At 38.6% G+C, this 18,484-nt stretch overlaps 1 protein-coding gene across 5 annotated transcripts in view; it reads right to left on the bottom strand.

The window, feature by feature from the left end:
• Positions 1-5,775: 5,775 nt before the first annotated feature.
• The window catches only part of ARFGEF3 (ARFGEF family member 3), a 70,483-nt gene continuing 57,774 nt past the window's right edge, over positions 5,776-18,484 (bottom strand). For 3 of the 5 annotated variants that reach the window (XM_072141423.1, XM_072141421.1, XM_072141424.1), the window contains 6 exons: positions 17,693-17,795; positions 17,487-17,618; positions 16,592-16,722; positions 15,170-15,178; positions 11,648-12,845; positions 5,776-11,236 (listed from right to left, as the gene is read on the bottom strand). In XM_072141423.1, coding sequence (XP_071997524.1) covers positions 11,045-11,236; positions 11,648-12,845; positions 15,170-15,178; positions 16,592-16,722; positions 17,487-17,618; positions 17,693-17,795 — 1,765 coding nt within the window. In that variant the 3' untranslated portion in view covers positions 5,776-11,044. The remainder of the gene's footprint in view (positions 11,237-11,647; positions 12,846-15,169; positions 15,179-16,591; positions 16,723-17,486; positions 17,619-17,692; positions 17,796-18,484) is intronic. The other 2 variants (XM_072141422.1, XM_072141427.1) reach the window with 1 other exon arrangement.

Raw genomic sequence — 18,484 nt, forward strand, 5'->3', positions numbered from 1 at the left:
TACTCAATACGACACTGCAGAGGTGTTATGGAAGCCCAGGTTTCTTTCATAGCAGCCTTCAGCTCATCTGCATTGTTGGGTCTGGTGTATCTCAGCTTCCTTTTGACAATACCTCATAGATTGTCTAGGAGGCTAAGGTCAGGCACAGTGATACTGTGGTTATTAAACCAGGTATTGGTACTTTTAGGAGTGTGGACAGGTGCCAAGTCCTGCTGTAAGATGAAAATTCCATCTTCAAAAAGCTTGTTGGCAAAGGGAGGCATGAAGTGTTCTAAAATTTACTGGTAGACAGCTGCGCTGACTTTGGTCTTGATAAAACTCAGTGGACCTACACCAGCAGATGACATGGCTCCCCAAAGTATCACTGATTGTGGAAGCTTCACACTAGACCTCAAGCAGCATTGAGTGTGCCTCTCCACTCTTGATTTCCAAAATTGAATGCAACATTGACTTTCATCTGAAAACCTCTTGGACCACTGAGCAACAGTCCAGTTCTTTTTCTCCTCCACTTCTGGCATTGTCTATTAGTCAGGAGTGGCTTGATACATGGAATGTGATACCTGTAGCCCATGTCCTGGATGCGTTTGTGTATGATGGCTCTTGAAGCACTGACTTCAGCAGCATTCCACACCTCTCCCCTAAATGTGCCAAAAAACAGACAGTGTTGCACTCTTATTTCTAAGAGCTGCATACAGCCACAGGACCAATCCAATATAAGTCCCACAAATAAAGCATACAAAACTATTCTGACCGGAGTTCTTTTAATCTGTAGATTCTGATATAGTAGTTAAAACATCTCCTTCAGTACAAGTTCCTGAATCTTCCGATTAGAATAATCCACCATTCAGCCAGTTATTCCTGCATTTTTTTGTGTATCCTGCCTCGTTCACACTAATTATCCTAGTGAATCGTTTGAAGAAATTCATATTATATTCATATATAACATTTCCAAATGGGACGCTAGCTTCACATTACCACCCGACCCTGGGTTTGCCAAACATGGCTTCTTTCAAGGCCACTCAAACCACCTACCAAATTTTATACATCTGTTCCTGAAACTAACAGCAGGCAGAATGGACATATCCTTTATTCCCCAAGAAGCTTGATTCTAGAACCATATTGTGAAGGTAACCGCAATGTATCTGGCCAATGTAGGGTACGCAAGGTCACTTCGTTATCCTTTTATAACGTTATCCTTTTATAGACACTCCCTGAACGCACTGGTTCAGGGAGTGATTTAAAATTGCCTTTGAACGTGGCATGGTGGTTGGTGCCAGAAGGGCTGGTCTGAGTATTTCAGAAACTGCTGATCTACTGGGATTTTCACACACAACCATCTCTAGGGTTTACAGAGAATGGTCCGAAAAAGAAAAAACATCCAGTGAGCGGCAGTTCTGTGGGTGGAAATGCCTTGTTGATGCCAGAGGTCAGAGGAGAATGGGCAGACTGGTTCGAGCTGATAGAAAGGCAACAGTGACTCAAATCGCCACCTGTTACAACCAAGGTAGACAGAAGAGCAACAGTACGTCGAACTTTGAGGCAGATGGGCTACAGCAGCAGAAGACCACACCGGGTGCCACTCCTTTCAGCTAAGAACAGGAAACTGAGGCTACAATTTTCACAAGCTCATCGAAATTGGACAGTAGAAGATTGGAAAAATGTTGCCTGGTCTGATGAGTCTCAATTTCTGATGCGACATTCGGACGGTAGGGTCAGAATTTGGCGTCAACAACATGAAAGCATGGATCCATCCTGCCTTGTATCAACGGTTCAGGCTGGTGGTGGTGGTGTCATGGTGTGGGGAATATTTTCATGGCACTCTTTGGGCCCCTTGGTACCAATTGAGCATCGTTGCAACGCCACAGCCTACCTGAGTATTGTTGCTGACCATGTCCATCCCTTTATGACCACAATGTACCCAACATCTGATGGCTACTTTCAGCAGGATAATGCGCCATGTTATAAAGCTGGAATCATCTCAGACTGGTTTCTTGAACATGACAATGAGTTCACTGTACTCAAATGGCCTCCACAGTCACCAGATATCAATCCAATAGAGCATCTTTGGGATGTGGTGGAACGGGAGATTCGCATCATGGATGTGCAGCCGACAAATCTGCGGCAACTGTGTCAAATCTGCGGCATCATGTCAATATGGACCAAAATCTCTGAGGAATGCTTCCAGCACATTGTTGAATCTATGCCACGAAGAATTGAGGCAGTTCTGAAGGCAAAAGGTGGTCCAACCCATTACTAGCATGGTGTACCTAATAAAGTGGCCGGTGAGTGTATATACAGTTACACAGAGTACAAAATACAAGGTAGCACTACAAGTAACAGCTGTTCAGTAAGTTTGTTACCTTGTGTGTGGTGGGCCTAATGGAACCTTATAGTCCACACCTTAAAGGAAACCTACCACTTCTGAAGGTAGGTATGAGATACAAACACCGGGCACCAGCTCAGGGTGAGCTGGTGCCGGTGCTTAGTCTCGTTAGTGTTAAAACCGCGGTATCGCGGTTTTAACACTTTTGAAACTTTCTAGCAGAAACTGCTTCGGCGCTTCGTGCACACGATCGTGCGCGCGCCTACATTGGAAACGCCGCAGGCGTTGCGCGCGCACGGTCGCGCGCAGCGCCGAAGCAGTTTCTGCTAGAAAGTTTCAAAAGTGTTAAAACCGCGATACCGCGGTTTTAACACTAACGAGACTAAGCACCGGCACCAGCTCACCCCATAAATTACCCCATTATAGAAACTACACCCCTTAGTTTGTTAACCCTTTAATTGTTTTACAGAGGATAAAACAAAATCGTGTGCAATTTTAAAATTTAAATTTTTTTGGGTAAATGAAGGTGTTTTTCAAAAAACTTACAAATTCGCAGTGGATAAAATACCACAAAATCACTCCAATTTCTCCTGAGTACGCCAATACTCTATATGAGGTGGTAAATTGCTGTATGGCCATGCGCCAGGGCATTGAAGGGAAGCTGCACCATTCAGAGCAGATTATGCATTGTCACTTTTTATTGGATATACAACTTTTTTTTGGCAATTTGGACATATAAGGGTTTATTTTCAGAGACTTTAGATACACTTTACAAATACTTCATTTTAGTTGGTCATTAGCTTATTGAAGAGATTTTATTAACTCTTAAAATGTGTATAATGAAAGAAAATCGTCAATTTTGGTTTCCTTTCTTCTTGTATTTTTTGGGGGCCGTACACTTAACATATTATCTTTATTCTATGGATCGCTACGATTACAGTGATTCCTCATTTATATATTTTTTTATATATTTTTTACAATTTTACTGAAGAAAAACTAAGATAGAGAAAATCTAATTTATTTTCGTATCACCATCTTTTCGGAGACATAACTTTTATATTTTTTGGTTGACATAGCTGGTTTAGTGCTGGGGTTTTCTAATGATTTTGTGTTTTGTGTTTGTTGTTTAGGGGACTTTCACTTTATTTAATTCTTTTTATTAAAAAAAATGTGTTTAACTTTTAAGCTTTTTTTTTACTTTCACAGGTTGTCTTGAACAAGCAATGCTTTGATCGCTTGCTCAAGCACTTATTCCTAGAACAAGGTATAATACAGATGTATTACACTGTGTTATGTAACAGATGCTGTGCATGCTCAGTTTTTTTACAGCCAGTTCCTGCTAGGACAAGATCGCGCAGACCATGGCGTGTAAGGGGTTAACGCCTGTGATTGGAGGAAACTGGATCAACACTCTAGTAACCCTTGCAGGACAGGGCTGTAGAGAGCTGGGTGTGGCTCAATCAATCACAACAGCCACTGTTCACACTCAACCAGTCAATCACGCAAACCCCACAGAGAATTAACACCACCTAAGCCACAATATGCGGACTTCGGCATGGATGTTACAGCCATTTTTTTATTTTCTTAAATTATTCTTTTTAACAAGTAGGAAGTGCCATTATGAACACCAATCTTTCCCAGATCTTCTCCAATTAAACTGATCCAACCTTTTTATGGGACCCCTGTAGGTTGCACAGCAACCAACAAACCAGTGTACACATCACTAATTCCTGAAAGCCTACTGGAGTAGCCTCTCAACTCCCACAAAACCATTTGGTAAATAGGTACGAGCGTTATTTACCTACTGCATATACAGTGTTTTTTTCCCCTAGTACAAACATAATATAATTTAATTTATGATAAATTCACTTGCTGGGAAATAAGATAAAACTAAGGCCATGACCTGTGCCTTTATCCTTTATCAACTGGGAGAAATCAGACAATCCAATAGCAATACCAGCCTGTGTGTTAATAGGGAGGCATGTGACTGTTACAGCCAACATGAGCTGTGAAGTTCCATTAAAAATGGTTTGACCCCAAGTGTCTATGGAATGTTCCGGTTTAGTTGTTGCTTAGACAGATGGATGGCTGAAGATCCAGCACTGGATTTTTAAAAAGGGAAATAAGGAAAGTATGTTTTACGTTTTAAATATAAAATCTCATCCAAACACCTTTAAGGATCATTTCTTTGATTTTTAGATCTTGTGTAAACTGGAATAGGACTAAAAACAATGCAATCACAGTTTCTTCTCTGCACTAGAATACAAAGAAATACAATTCAAAATGGGCTTAAAAGAAGAGCCACAAGTAACGTACAGAGTCTTAAATGATTTTATTGTACAAGACATATAGGATTTATTTAAATTAATAAGATGTTTTTATATATTTTTAAACAAAATATTCACAGAGATACATTTGGCAGAGCAGCATTGACACCATCAATAGCATTGCAGCGACAAAACATGAAAAAGACATGAAACAAAATTACTTACCATTTAAAACATTGAATAAAATAAAATCATTGGTCTAAACAGCATGCAAGGCTGCAAGAAAAATAAAACCTCTGAAAACACTAAAAGGTCAAGAGAAAAAAAAAGGGGCAATACTTGGCACTACAAGGACAATCACTGTAATGGATCCACATGGACTTGGATCTTTCAACAAAAATATATTTTAAAAAATCACAACTTACATATAAATACAAGTGTATATGAGAATAACAAATCTTAAAACTTTTGTTTCTCAAAAAGGTTAGAAAATACAGGCAAATATCTCTGAAGAATCACAAGAAACATTTAATGTAGAAACTGGTCAATGGTAGCACAGTTTATGGATGGTAGCAAAAAAAAAAAAACACCTTAACAGGGAACCTACCACCCCGATTCTACCTATAAAGGTAGAAAGGGTGGTAGGTGCATGTATGGGACGTGAGAATAGCCCTTTTTAGAGCTAATTCTCACGTCCCGCTATCTTTTAGAAAACTTTATTGCCCTAATATGTAAATCTTGTAAAGCGGCTACTGGGGCGTGGAGTAGCTGGACATAAGGCTACACATCGCAGCTACTCCACGCCCCAGTAGCCTCTCTATCCTCCTACCCTGAGATCTTCTGCGCCAGGTCCTCGTAGCTGCGCGCCCTCGTTCCGATAAGCCGGCATTCTGCCCTTACGCAGAACACAGGCCCGCGGCCACAGCTCCAAGGTCGGAGCTACTGCGCATGCACAGAACTCTGGCTTCTCGGATGAGGGTGTGCAGCTACGAGGAGCTGCGAGCCAAAGATCTCAGGGTAGGAGGAGTAAAGAGGCTACTGGAGCATGGAGTAGCCGCATCATGTAGCCTCATGTCCGGCTACTCCACGCCCAAGTAGTCCCTTTACAAAATTTACATATTAGGGCAATAAAGTTTTCTAAAAGATAGCGGGAACGTGAGGATTAGCTCTAAAAAGGGTTATCCTCACGTCCCATACATACAACTACCACCTGTTCTACCTTTAAAGGTAGAATTGTGGTGGTAGGTTCCCTATAACTTTGGTGTGGTTCCTTATAGCTTCTGGATTCAGAATTGGCTTCAGAAGCCTAACCGTGCAGGTTTCTTAACAAGGAGGGGTAAAATTAGTACATAACGAATCTTAGTATATTGTTCAGGGTTTAATTCTAAGGCCAATATTTTTCCTGTGAAAATTCAGAAACCCTAGGCCTTATTCACTACAGCCATGTGCCCGCCTTAAGTGGATCCCAGGCGAGCACATGGCCGGGTGGTGAAGGGAAGGGGAATGAGTGACTGCACTGTGTCTAGGTGCCATAGAATTCTATTTTTCTGTGTGAATAGGGTCTTCAACAGAATATTTTACTACAAATCTGATACATTTTGGGCTTGTTTTTTTCAGCTTTTTATACTTGTGTAAACACGCAGTATTTTCCTGCATTGGGTGTATTTTTCTGCCTTCTACGGATGTCAAAGTGGAGTATAATACTATTCTTTACAGGTTTACTTTTCTTAACACTGGAGAAAACTTTAATTTCAGTCTGTTTTAAAGACATTTAGGCTATGGTAAAGGAAAAAATATATATATATAAATAAATATGAGAAGCCATAATTTAAGTCTTAAGTGAGCCAGCACCTTTTGACAACTTGTTGAGCATACAAAAACAAACATACCAATAGAAGGCAAAACTGCCATTTACAAAAATATTAACTTCTATTTCTATGCCCATAGTGCTGCATGGGAGCTCTCTAAAAGAGTTCTATGCAGCCGTTTCCAAAGTAGTGATCATGCTACATAGAAAACCTATAGAAGCTGCTCACAGCATGATCTAGTACAGTGAAGTAACATCCTAGGACAGAACTGCTAGATTAAAGTTACACCGAACAGACCATGCAGAGCTAAATTGACCTTTTTCTTTTTTTTAACTTGCCTCACGAGGAGTCTCTCCAATAGTTTGTTATTGGTTTTTAAGTATAAAAGGTATCTGTCTAGTACAATGTTACTTTCCATAATGCAAAATTAACCATGTGCTACTAAGCAGTAGCCAATGTCAACATCAATCTACATCTGTATGATGAGTGGTCAGTAGACTCACCACAGAGCTGCTGTAAATGATATTCTAGGGTACTTTAACCATTGTCTAGCAATGAATAGCATCACTTCTGTCAATATCCAAGAGCTACATGATAACATCAATCCTCTGCATGTGTTTAGAACACTTGGGAATTGGCAGAGAGTTTCTGTTGGATATAATCCATAATGTCTGTAGGATAATGAAACGTTTAAGGGATAATTGACCATCAAAATGTACTCAATTCCATATCATAAGTGAAGAAAGACCTTTTTGGAAATTTCTTATAATACATAACTACACGAATAAGTAGACCATTTATTCAGCAATAAAGGGAACCTATCATCAGGAAGTAAATTTTTAAATGACAACAGGTTCCAATAGCCTTTGGCATGTTGATTTAAAAAATGCCTTTGTTGTGCTTCTGAATAATTGCTTTTTAACTGTTTCTTCACCATTACCTGGCTCTCTGTCAACAGCCTGTTGTAATTCCCAGGGTTGGTGGAAGGTTAACCGAGAATCGCTTGCTGCGAAGAGCTAACATGAGAAGGGGAGAGAGCAGTGGAGTTGTGCAGTTTGAGCTGCTCCAATCCAAAACCCCAACCCCCAAGCGGCTGGCAGTGAGCCAGATAATGTTCAAAAAACTGTTAAGAAGCACTGAAATTATTCAGATGCATGACAAAGACATTTTAGAAATGAACATGCTATGGAACTAGTCATCAGGTATAAATGACTTTTCCGATGATTTGTAAAATCTAAGTACAGGCAGTCCCCGGGTTACATACAAGATAGGGTCTGGAGGTTTGTTCTTAAGTTGAATTTGTATGTAAGTCGAAACTGTATATTTTATAATGGAAGTTCTAGACATTTTTTTTTCTTTTGCCCCAGTGACAATTGGAGTTTCAAAATTTTTGGTGTAATTGGACCAAGAATTATCAATAAAGCTGCATTACAGACATCTTACAGCTGATAATTGCAGTCTGGGACTATAGTAAAGCATCCAGAGAGCTTCACCAGAGGTCACATGGGGCAGAGGGGTCCGTCTGTAACTATGGGTTGTCTGTAAGTCGGGTGTCCTTAAGTAGGGGACCGCCTGTATACAAGATATCCACACCTGAAAAGGCCCCTTTATATGCATTATGCCACCATAACAATATGTCTGTAAAATGGCTGAAAATTCCTAAGGTCTTGTAAACTCTTAAAGTTGTGAGGTTGGTCACAGTCCAGTAACCATTAAAAGAACTCTTTAGTCTCCCTAGTTTTTAAAAGTTGCCAGGTTCTGACGGCTTTTGTTATTAAGCTGACCACCAATTAAACATAATTATTTTTACTCACAGGTCCTTTTGGACCAGAGGATTAGAGTCAAATAGAATTTTACTATATGGTCAGTGACCACATTCAAAAAAACATCTCTCAACTGAAGCTCAAATAGTATAATATGCTTTATGATCTGACATCTCTACATAGTTATTTTTTTAGGTGGCCCTGGAGTTTGAACGTCTGGTCCATAACGATTGGTTGCTTTAGCTTCCCAAATAACCCTGACAGGTTCCATCTATTGAAGATTGTGGAAAATTGAAATCCAATTATAGAGGTATAATTTTATGGATTAAAATAAAAGGTGTTATTAGCAATCCTCAATAGAAACATTATGAGGACTGAAATCATTCTTACAACAAATAAGCAATCTAAACTTAGGAAAGCTTAATGAAATGTATTTCCATACAGTCCATCAATAAAATATTGTCAAACCTATATTGGCCCTATTCTGAGGGCCAACGAAAAGATACATATACTTTATTGCTGTTTTATATTTGATTCCTAGTAAGGTGTATGCTGTATGTCTTCGTAGTAAAGAGCCTACAGTAAACATGGCTGTAGTGTATACAGAGGCTTATAGAAACAATGAGCTGTTGGGATTGAAATCTGTCAACAAGCTGGCAAGAAAACCACAAGGAATAAAAGGTCAGAGAAAAACAGACACTGGGGAAATAGGTTACTTAGAAGATATTCTACTCACTGGAGCAGCCTCTTCCTTTACAGTTACTGTAAAACTAAAACCCTCATCATGCTGTAAGTAGTTTTCATCCGTATACCCAAAATCTATGGGCACATTTCTTGTGATAATAACACAATGTAAATTGTTAAATGGTTTCCGTAACCACTATTTACCTACCTAAACTATCTGTTATGTTACAAAGGGCTATGCCCACATGTGCCACCTACACCTTTGCTTTTTATTTTCCAGCTATTCCTTCCATGGCAAAAAGTTAACTTTTGAAATAAATAAAGTAGGCTTGAGTGCTTTAGAGAGCATTAGTAGAAAGCCCATGACTCAGGTTCCAAAGCAATACCAACGTCCCCCTCTTCCTTCACCCAGAGCCTTCTCTTGTTTTACCCCTTCAGCTATGTCACTTTTGGTCACTCTGACAAAGCAGTTCAGCCTAATTTACATATGACTAAAGTGAAGCTTTTGCATGGAAGAAGTAGCTGAACAATATAAAGAATGATATGGGTGGCATGTGGGGGCATAGCAGTTAGTTTTGGTCGGCAAGTCATGTTGATGGATTCCCTTTAAAGCAGAAGTTAGTATTCAATTGGCTTATTATAGGGTCAATGATTTTTCAGGAATAGAAGCTTTAATACAGGCGGTCCCCTACTTAAGAACACCTGACTTACAGAAAGCCCCTAGTTACAAACTGACCTATGGATTTTGGCAATTTTCACTACTTTAGCCCTAGGCTGCAATAAACAGCTATAACAGTTATCACAGGTGTCTGCACTTAAGCTTTATTGTTAATCCTGGTTCTTATGACTATCCAATATTTTAAATAATTAATAATCTAATTGTCACAGAGACCAAAAAAAATTTGTCTGGAGTTACAATTATAAAATATATATTTCCAACTTACATACAAATTCAACTTAAGAACAAACCTACAGAACCCATCTTGTACGTAACCCGGGGACCGCCTGTATTGCCATAAAAAAAATTAAAACCATGATGGACTGGATTGATACCCATTGTTGTACCCGTTGCATTACCAGAAAAGGCTACACTAGGGCTGTTGCTCAATCAACAATTTTGTCATATATAACAATAACTATACTTTATTTAGCAGCCTTTCTCAGAGATGCTTTCCATAGTTATCAATTTCAAGACTTCCAAAACATTAGCTTGCATACTGAAGCTACTATACACTAACTCCAACATCTTTCTGCACTTTTAAAGCTGGATGGGCAAATAGGAAACACATGGGATGTCTACAGTTAACCCCTGTTTAGTAGGGACATAGTGAACATGTATACATTAACTTTTGTAAAAAGTAATTTTTTGTTTTTTTATCAATATTGTGTAAGGACACCCTAGTAGGTTTCTTCTAAAATCGAGACTGCATACCAGCAGAAAGGAAACCCAGAACACAGGTTCCCCTTCTGCCTTGTGTTGTAGAAATGTACAATGGTTAGTGATCAGTGATATGCATTCACTGTGGTTTTCCAATTGAGAGTTCAGTAGTCTCTTTGTTACATCCCAGAATTTTTGAAGATAAAACAGCTGTTTTCTGGCAAATTCATGCCATATGCCACCGAGTCTTTTGGCTGTGTGTCACAAATGTTACTTGATATTTGCACATAGTTCAAGTAAGGCTGGTTTTCCTAAATGGTGTTGTTTATCTGACCACTGGTGGGGATAATGTGTGGTTATCCTCTTTACCATGTTAAGAAAATAGATGTGTTTAGGTATTTATACAGTACAGTGTGGTCTCTTGTAATGCCAACTACACCATCCTTATGGGATATAAAGCAGAAAATCTTATACAGCAGTTATAGCAGAAGACCAGCATAGCACTACACAGTTCAACAAGAGTTGAGGTTTTTACTAGGAAGGTTTAATAACCTCTATGGTAATGGGTTCCTATTTTAGCCGATTACAACCAGTATTGTAGTGTCTTAGGAGTACACATGACAACATACATACAGAAAATAAAACAGTTCCTAGACATTCTTAGAAATGGTAAAGACCAAGTTATAAATGTAGAGCAGAATAGGCAAAATATTCCATAAGTGTAAATATTTGTGATGTATACTACTTATAAAATATAATAAACCTTAATTGGAATAGATTTTGAAATTTTTTTAAAATGATCGTGTCACCCTACAATGAACCTATAAAATAATGTCATAAATTCTGCCAACCCTCCCCAACCATTCACGGACTGCTTGCCGCACACGTATGTCATTCACGTGACAGGTCAGCTGGCTGATGCAAGGAAACACGGCAGGCTGTAGAGCAGCAAACATCTGGTCTGGCAGGATTTGGATTTGATTGAGAATAGTTAACACCATGTTGGTCCATGCCTGTAATACAAAAATACAAACATACAAATTGAAGGAGATTTCTATATATTGTATTAAAAACAATGTAAAGTCCTGAGCAGCACAACTGAAGTAGCGGGTGCAGTAGCCGATGATTCCTTGGCAAAGGATCCCAAATATACCAAAGTGAAGAGGCAGCACTCCAGACAGTGTTGAAAGGGGGTGAACCTTTATTCCATAAACTGCAACGTTTCGGTGTAAACGAAACATCACGGTTTATGGAATAAAGGTTCACCCCCTTTCAACACAGTCTGGAGTGCGGCCTCTTCACTCTGATATATATTGTATTAGCTACACAAGAAAGACACTGAAAAAGCAGCTCCTGTTCTAGGGATTTGACAAGACCATGGTATCATACTATGCAGCAATCTGCAGCAATGCAAGTTGGATTACCTGTATTTGCGCTTCTGCATCCCTTGTTGAAATATTGAATGTGCTAACAGTGGATCCAGACCGAGACCTTCTCTCCTGCCTCAATATCTCAGGGCCAGCACTGAAAGAGTGTCTCATCTGAGTTTGGTCAACAAGATGTTGGGGCCTTTGTGGCATAGGCGACTCCTGTCCTCTGGATGCTAACATTTCTCCTTTTGCGTCTTTCACAAAGGTGGTCAGGTTATGTTGCTGCTTTCTTTTTTTGTATTCAGTCATGAGTTTTGCAATAGTTTTATCTGTAGCTATGGTATAGATTTTGTTTCCAGCACTCTCCCACCATTCTTTCTTTCTTCCTGTTTCTTTCTTCTCTAGTTTAGGACTTTGTGACATTGATGCAGCAAAACCTCTTGGTGGTACACTATCAATAGGGTGGTCCTTATTAAGAAATCGGTCATCCTCAGAAGGAGTTTCTTTTCCCGAGAGACCTCCAGTTGATGGGGTTGAGATTTCTGATTGAAATGATGGTAGGATGAAGAAAGGATCTCCTTTGATTCCTGGATGGTCATCATTATTCTCCAGGTCCAGATGCATCTGAATGTAGTTATTACAAAGTTCCATGCACAGCTTGTGAAGTCTTTTAACCAACCAAGCCCAGTCTGCATTACTGACAGGCTGAACACTAAGCGATGGAACTCGAGTCCTCCATTGCCGTTTCTCCTTCCCTCGTGGAGGACTTACCTGAGCAGTTTCTTCAAAAATATCTTCATCCTCTGATGAACACTGCTGTGAGGAATCTGTACTATGCTCCTCCTCTTCAAAAAGTATCTTTTTCACAACTTCAGCAGTTATATTGTCTTGATTGGTCAACAAGGCACATGTTAAAGCTTGGAAGTAGATGTTAAAGCTCATAGCAGACTGACGGTAGAGATTTGCTGCTCCACCAATTCCGGAAACTTTCATCAGTAAACATTTCAAGCCAGGACGTGCATCAAATTCCCTGGCAGTTCTATAGGAGTCCAACAACAGGTCAAAAATAACAGCCAAGTTTTGCATTGAAATGTATCTCAGAAATCCAACAGTCTTAGCTTCAGGGGGTGAAGCCGATTTATCCTCAGTCACTGTAGGGCATTTCACAAACTCCTCCAACAGGATATCATAAAGGTTTTGTAGTAGAACTTGATGAGACAGCAAACTGACTACAATAGTCCTAAATGGAATACTTTAAGAAAGACAGAGAATTGTGTTAGAAGACATAATGCATTACATGATTAAACATTTGCATTGTCTACCACTACCTTTTATATACTTTTGAACTATAAATGCAACCTCTGTTCTGACTGATTGATATTGGGATTACAAACTCAGTGTTAGAGAACGACTACTGCATTGTTACTAAAAAAACAAAAACAAAAAAGGGGTTGTCCGAGTTAAAAAAAAAATATATATGTGGCCGGGAGCGGGGTTACTAAAACAATAAAGCTGTACTTACCTCCCGGTGCCCTCCCGTATCCAGCGCTGCTGTCGCTCCGGTCCGGGGGCCATGTAAACAAACATGGCCGCCGGAGCAGCGCTGGACTCAGCTTCCGGCCGGCCGTGGCCGGGTACGCCTATCCGTCCCTATACACAGCATTGTGTATGGGGACCGGAAGGTTGTCGCATCCAGCCGGAAGCTGAATGCAGCGCTGCTCCGGCGGCCATGTTTGTTTACATGGCCCCCGGACCGGAGCGACAGCAGCGCTGGATACGGGAGGGCACCGGGAGGTAAGTACAGCTTTATTGTTTTAGTAACCCCGCTCCCGGCCACATATATTTTTTTTTTTTAAACTCGGACAACCCCTTTAAAATCTGCTGACGCGGTTTTATGTATTCCACAGCGTTGTTTGCATATCATACAATGGCTGCAATATATGCAAAATATTCTTTGAAAGTACAAAACAGACAGTTGCTAGATCTTATAATGGAATAATAAACATTTGATGATGACAAGGAGATCGACCTCATGTGTTGGGGGATGCCGATCATAAAATCATCAGAATTCCTTCCATCCAGGGAACATGTCAGCTGTTAATGAACTATTTTGCCTTAAAGTGTAACTAAACGTGTAAGCCGTAAATTAATAAGTAGGTGTTAATAGTAATCTTTCTTCTGTATTTTTTTACAGAAAATTGTATTTTTATGTCCATTTATGTTTACCCTTAGCAATGTGACTGATCAAGTTTTCCCTCTGTACTCAAACAGAGCTCATAGCTAATAGAGAAGAAGAAGCTATTAAAGTTTCTAAAAACTTAGCTCCTTACAGTATTGAATTATGAAGTGAAATATTCTACTGGTTTGTTAGGAGTTAATATTTAGCCTCCTGTCCATATTTATCTGCTGTGTGCAGACCAGATGTCAGATACAATGCAGAGGGACAGTGCAAATAATAGAACAGAGAAGTCTTTCTATAATATAGTACGGTATATTACAAGATTTAATATCACCTAATAGTAAATATGGGGTATATATCTAGTGAAGTTCAGATAAAACGTTAAATACATGGGACTCCAAACATTATCCAATAACTAAGCTACCTAGACACCAAAGTATAAAGTAAGAGATTGTGTGGTCTTTTACAAATACAGAAACACTTATAATTTTTATTAAATATATAAATTATATTTTTATTCTGCCAGAAAGTTATATGTTATATTTGTGGGACCAAGACATGCACCAGTATATGCACATAAACACTATGTTATTCTAAGTCCATGAAACGGCAGTCCCACTACAGTGTATATAAGAAACAATTGTATATTCAAGTGAAATTGCTCTTTATTTTTTTTTATGGTCCATTTTAAATTATTTGACACATTTACAGGATATTTTGCTAGCACAGGCAGTCCCCAGGTTCCACTTAGGATAGCTTCTTTAGGTTTGTTCTTTAGTTGAATTTGTACCTAAGTTGGAACATATATATTTTCTATTTGCAGCTCCAGACAAAACATTTATTTGTCCCAATAATAAATGGATTTTCAAAATGTTGTGCTGTAAGGAGAACAAGGATTATCAAAACAAAATTACAGTCACCTTACAGCTGATCATTGAAACCTGGGACTAAAGTAAAGTATCCAGAGACTTCACCAAGAGTGTCCTTATGTATCTGCTGTACCACCAGGATATAAACTAAGCACACCGACATGCTGATGTCTGTCCCCTCCGGCAGGATAACTATTCTTTAAGGTCCTTATGCTCTTGTGTTTGAGAAAAAAAAGGCTTTCAAAATTATGCAAATTAGGGCCTCCAGTCTCCATTAACACAGATCGAGCCCAGAGCTCCTTGGGCTCATTAGCCTTATTTTAAAAGCCTTTTTTTGTAAAAACCAAGTCATAAGAAGCTAAAAGAAGAGCGGATACTGCCAGAGGGGGCACACACCAGTATGTAAGTGTGCTTGGTTCCTTCATTCAGGCGGTAGATTTCTTTTTCGTTGGGGACTGCCTGTAATTACTTCTTGGCATTTTCCTAGGCATCAACATGCAATAGCTCCATTCAACATAAAAATCTTACCCCAGCTTTCTGTTACATAGCACAGCGTAAGTTACAGGCAGGAAAGAAAAAGCAAAGAGTTAGAAGCTGTTCATGCAGAAATAACACCAATTCACATAGCAAAGACAACTGTGATAACATGCACCAGCGATAGTCAGCAAATTACATCATGGCATTTGTACCAGAGTGTGATAACAAATATAAAATCATATGAAAGAGAATAGGAGGCATTTTTGAGTTACAAATTCAGAACATAGCCTTTTTTTAATATCCCCTATTGTCTTTCAGAAAGCATGCTTAAGGGCAAAAGTGATGTATATATTAAAAGTCTATGTAAATTACAATGTAATAACATAAATTAGTCAGATAAAGAGATTTACTTCACATACAACCAGCAAGAGTGAAAATGGTCTACTTTGCTTTGTGAAGGTTAAAGGCAAGCACCTACAAAAAATCCCACAGGACCCCAATTGATCTATTATATAACCTGTTATTTGTAAACTAATGACCTTTAAAAAGATCATTCAATTGACCTACTGTGTGCCGCCAAGTTATAAAAGCCGCCCCTACTGTACAAATGCACAAGGAATCTCCCAAGGACACATGTACTACTGTTAAAGTGCAACAGTTAAAAGGCAACTAAAAGCCATTAAAACACTAAAATAGACAGCAGGGATAAACAAACAAACAAACATATAAAGAAGTACCGAGCAGGGGACATGGGTTAAGAAATCTAGAAAATGACTTGGCCTTAAAAGCAAATGTTACATATTATTCTTTTATACAAATTGCTTAAACAGTAGTGAAAATATGACCAATGTATCTTGCATCTGATTTTAGTTTCATGAACCAGATTTTCAACTGTGGAAAAGACAGAATGGGGCAGCAATATTTTTGCAAAGACAAAAATTGTAAATTTAGACTAGGCAGTCTCAAAATGGCCATTGTGTCCGGTTTTAGACTGCCTAACTTTACTACTATCTACTATAAGTTGACTTACAATTGAAAAGAGCCGTGAAATTTTGGCTCATTGTCGCAACCTAGAATATGCCCAATTTTATCTGCCCCCTTTCCCATGAAGCAATGATATTTTTATTCAGATTTTTTAGACACCTAAAAAAACACTGTCTAATAAGTTGTTCAATGAGGGTGGGTCAGGAGCTGCAGGTGCAAATTTTTGGATGCATAAAATATTTTTCTGTATTTCTGGTATGTTTATTATCCTCTTAATGGTACTGTATACCAAAAGATACCAGTTCCACTATGTACTTCAGGGAAGGTGATAATAAGTTACTTTGTAATTTTTTTTACCAGATCCTACCCCTAATACTAAAAGAAATTAGCATTATACTACTGTTCTATTAACTACTTGAAAAAGGACAAAGTTGCAAATTCTGAACAGTATCCAACTGGTGTACAATTTAATCTGTACATCTGTCTTACCTTTTCTGTGTGTGTCCATTGGGTTTCTCATCAGGAGGAAGCTCGATAATAAGAACACATGACTGGGCATGTTCAAAGCCCTCCTTATTGTTTGGTGTTTTTGGTGAGCACTGGGCATCTAACATAAAAACCTATCAATAAAAAAAAACCCATCAATGATCATATGGTGCAAAAGATAATTATTGAATATGTAAAATAGGTTATTGAACATACGGTGCTAAAGATACTAATTATGGAACATGTAAAAAGATTATTATTATTGAACAGCAAGAGATTTGATTTTTAATAAATAAAAAGAAATTAGGGTGCAGTCCATGAAAAATAAAATATAGAATCGAATAATGGATATTTTATATCATTTCTACAAGCTCCCAAGAATTTAGAGAAAAACTGCTGATCTTCAAGAGAGAAGATGATTATTGCTACTCATTATAATATTTCACTTCTCACTTTTTCCATGACATTCTGGCATCCTCAGCAAACAATTCATACATTATACAAGATGAGGCTGAGAGTGCTACTTTAAGGGAATCATTCTGGAAAAATTGTTCAAAGGCTTTATTAAATTTTAATTCCTTGTAAGTAAACTAACTGGCCTCTGGCATCAGTATATATTTCATTTCCATCATCTTACTCAAAGAAAGCGAAGGAAATTATGTTGTGAGAAGTTGAAATAAAAAGGTGATTGCATTCTTTAATCATATGTGTGAGTTATGGTAAAATCTATCCAAACCACCTCTATGAGAAGACCACACACACTAGATTTCCTGTGATAGATTTTTACTTCCATCATATGTCATCCATTCTGTCCATTTTCTTTGAGATGATCATTATTTATTGCAAATTGTAGTGTTTAATATATATTGTATGTAATATGTAGTATGTATGTCCATACCTGTTGCGTCATAGCCCTGATTCTCCAGTATTCTGCTTCTGCATTGGGGGATAAAGATGGTGCTGCCACCTTCACTTCACAAGCGTCTCCAGAAAAACTTTCTGACCCACTATGAAAATAACCTAGTAAATTCTGAAAGATGCAGAAATGCAATTAAGGCCACATTGTACAATAGTATAATGTGTATCGCAATCTACAAGCCTTACCTTCATAGGTTCTAACGTGGCAGAAAATGCATCCTGCAATGCACAGCAAGCCAATCTCCACATCTCCTCTGTGAAGACTGGCCCAGCAGTTACCAACACATATCTGAAAAACAAGAAGAAAACAATGGGGAAGATTTATCAAGCTGTCTGAAAGTCAGAACATTCCTAGTTGCCCATTTCAACCAATCACAGCTGAGCTTTCATTTTACCAGTGCTCATGAATATTTTAAAGGGGAGCTGTGATTGGTTGCCATGGGCAACTAGAAATATTCTGACTTTCAGACAGCTTGATAAATCTGTCCCAATGAGTCCAAATCGTGAAAATTAACATTGCACATACAAAATGTGTATTGGAGGAATCAGGTAAGAGAGTTCCTTTAACCCCTTGTGATCATGAATACACATAGAGAGGGGGAGGGGGGGAACCAAAGGATATGCATATATGCATACAAAATGACCCTTCATATAAATTAATATAGCATATATGTTCTGTTTGGACATAGAAGTGGGAAATTTGTAATGATGGCACACAGTGATAAAAAGTGCTTATCCCATATATACAGAGGGGAAAATAATGTTATATTTTAGGCGTACAAAAATGACCATGCTTATTATTTTTAAAATTCCTTTTTGCATACAGGCATCCAAGATATACATCAAATAATATGGTAACAACCGTCGGATTGCAGGGGTACACTTGTACCGTATGTTAGCGAATAATTAGATGAAACAGTTGTTGTTCATTCAGGCCATGCGGTGCTACCGTGTTAAGAGTAAACATCCATTTTAGTT

This window comes from Engystomops pustulosus, chromosome 3 (assembly GCF_040894005.1).
Source record: "Engystomops pustulosus chromosome 3, aEngPut4.maternal, whole genome shotgun sequence".
NCBI classification, from domain to species: domain Eukaryota; kingdom Metazoa; phylum Chordata; class Amphibia; order Anura; family Leptodactylidae; genus Engystomops; species Engystomops pustulosus.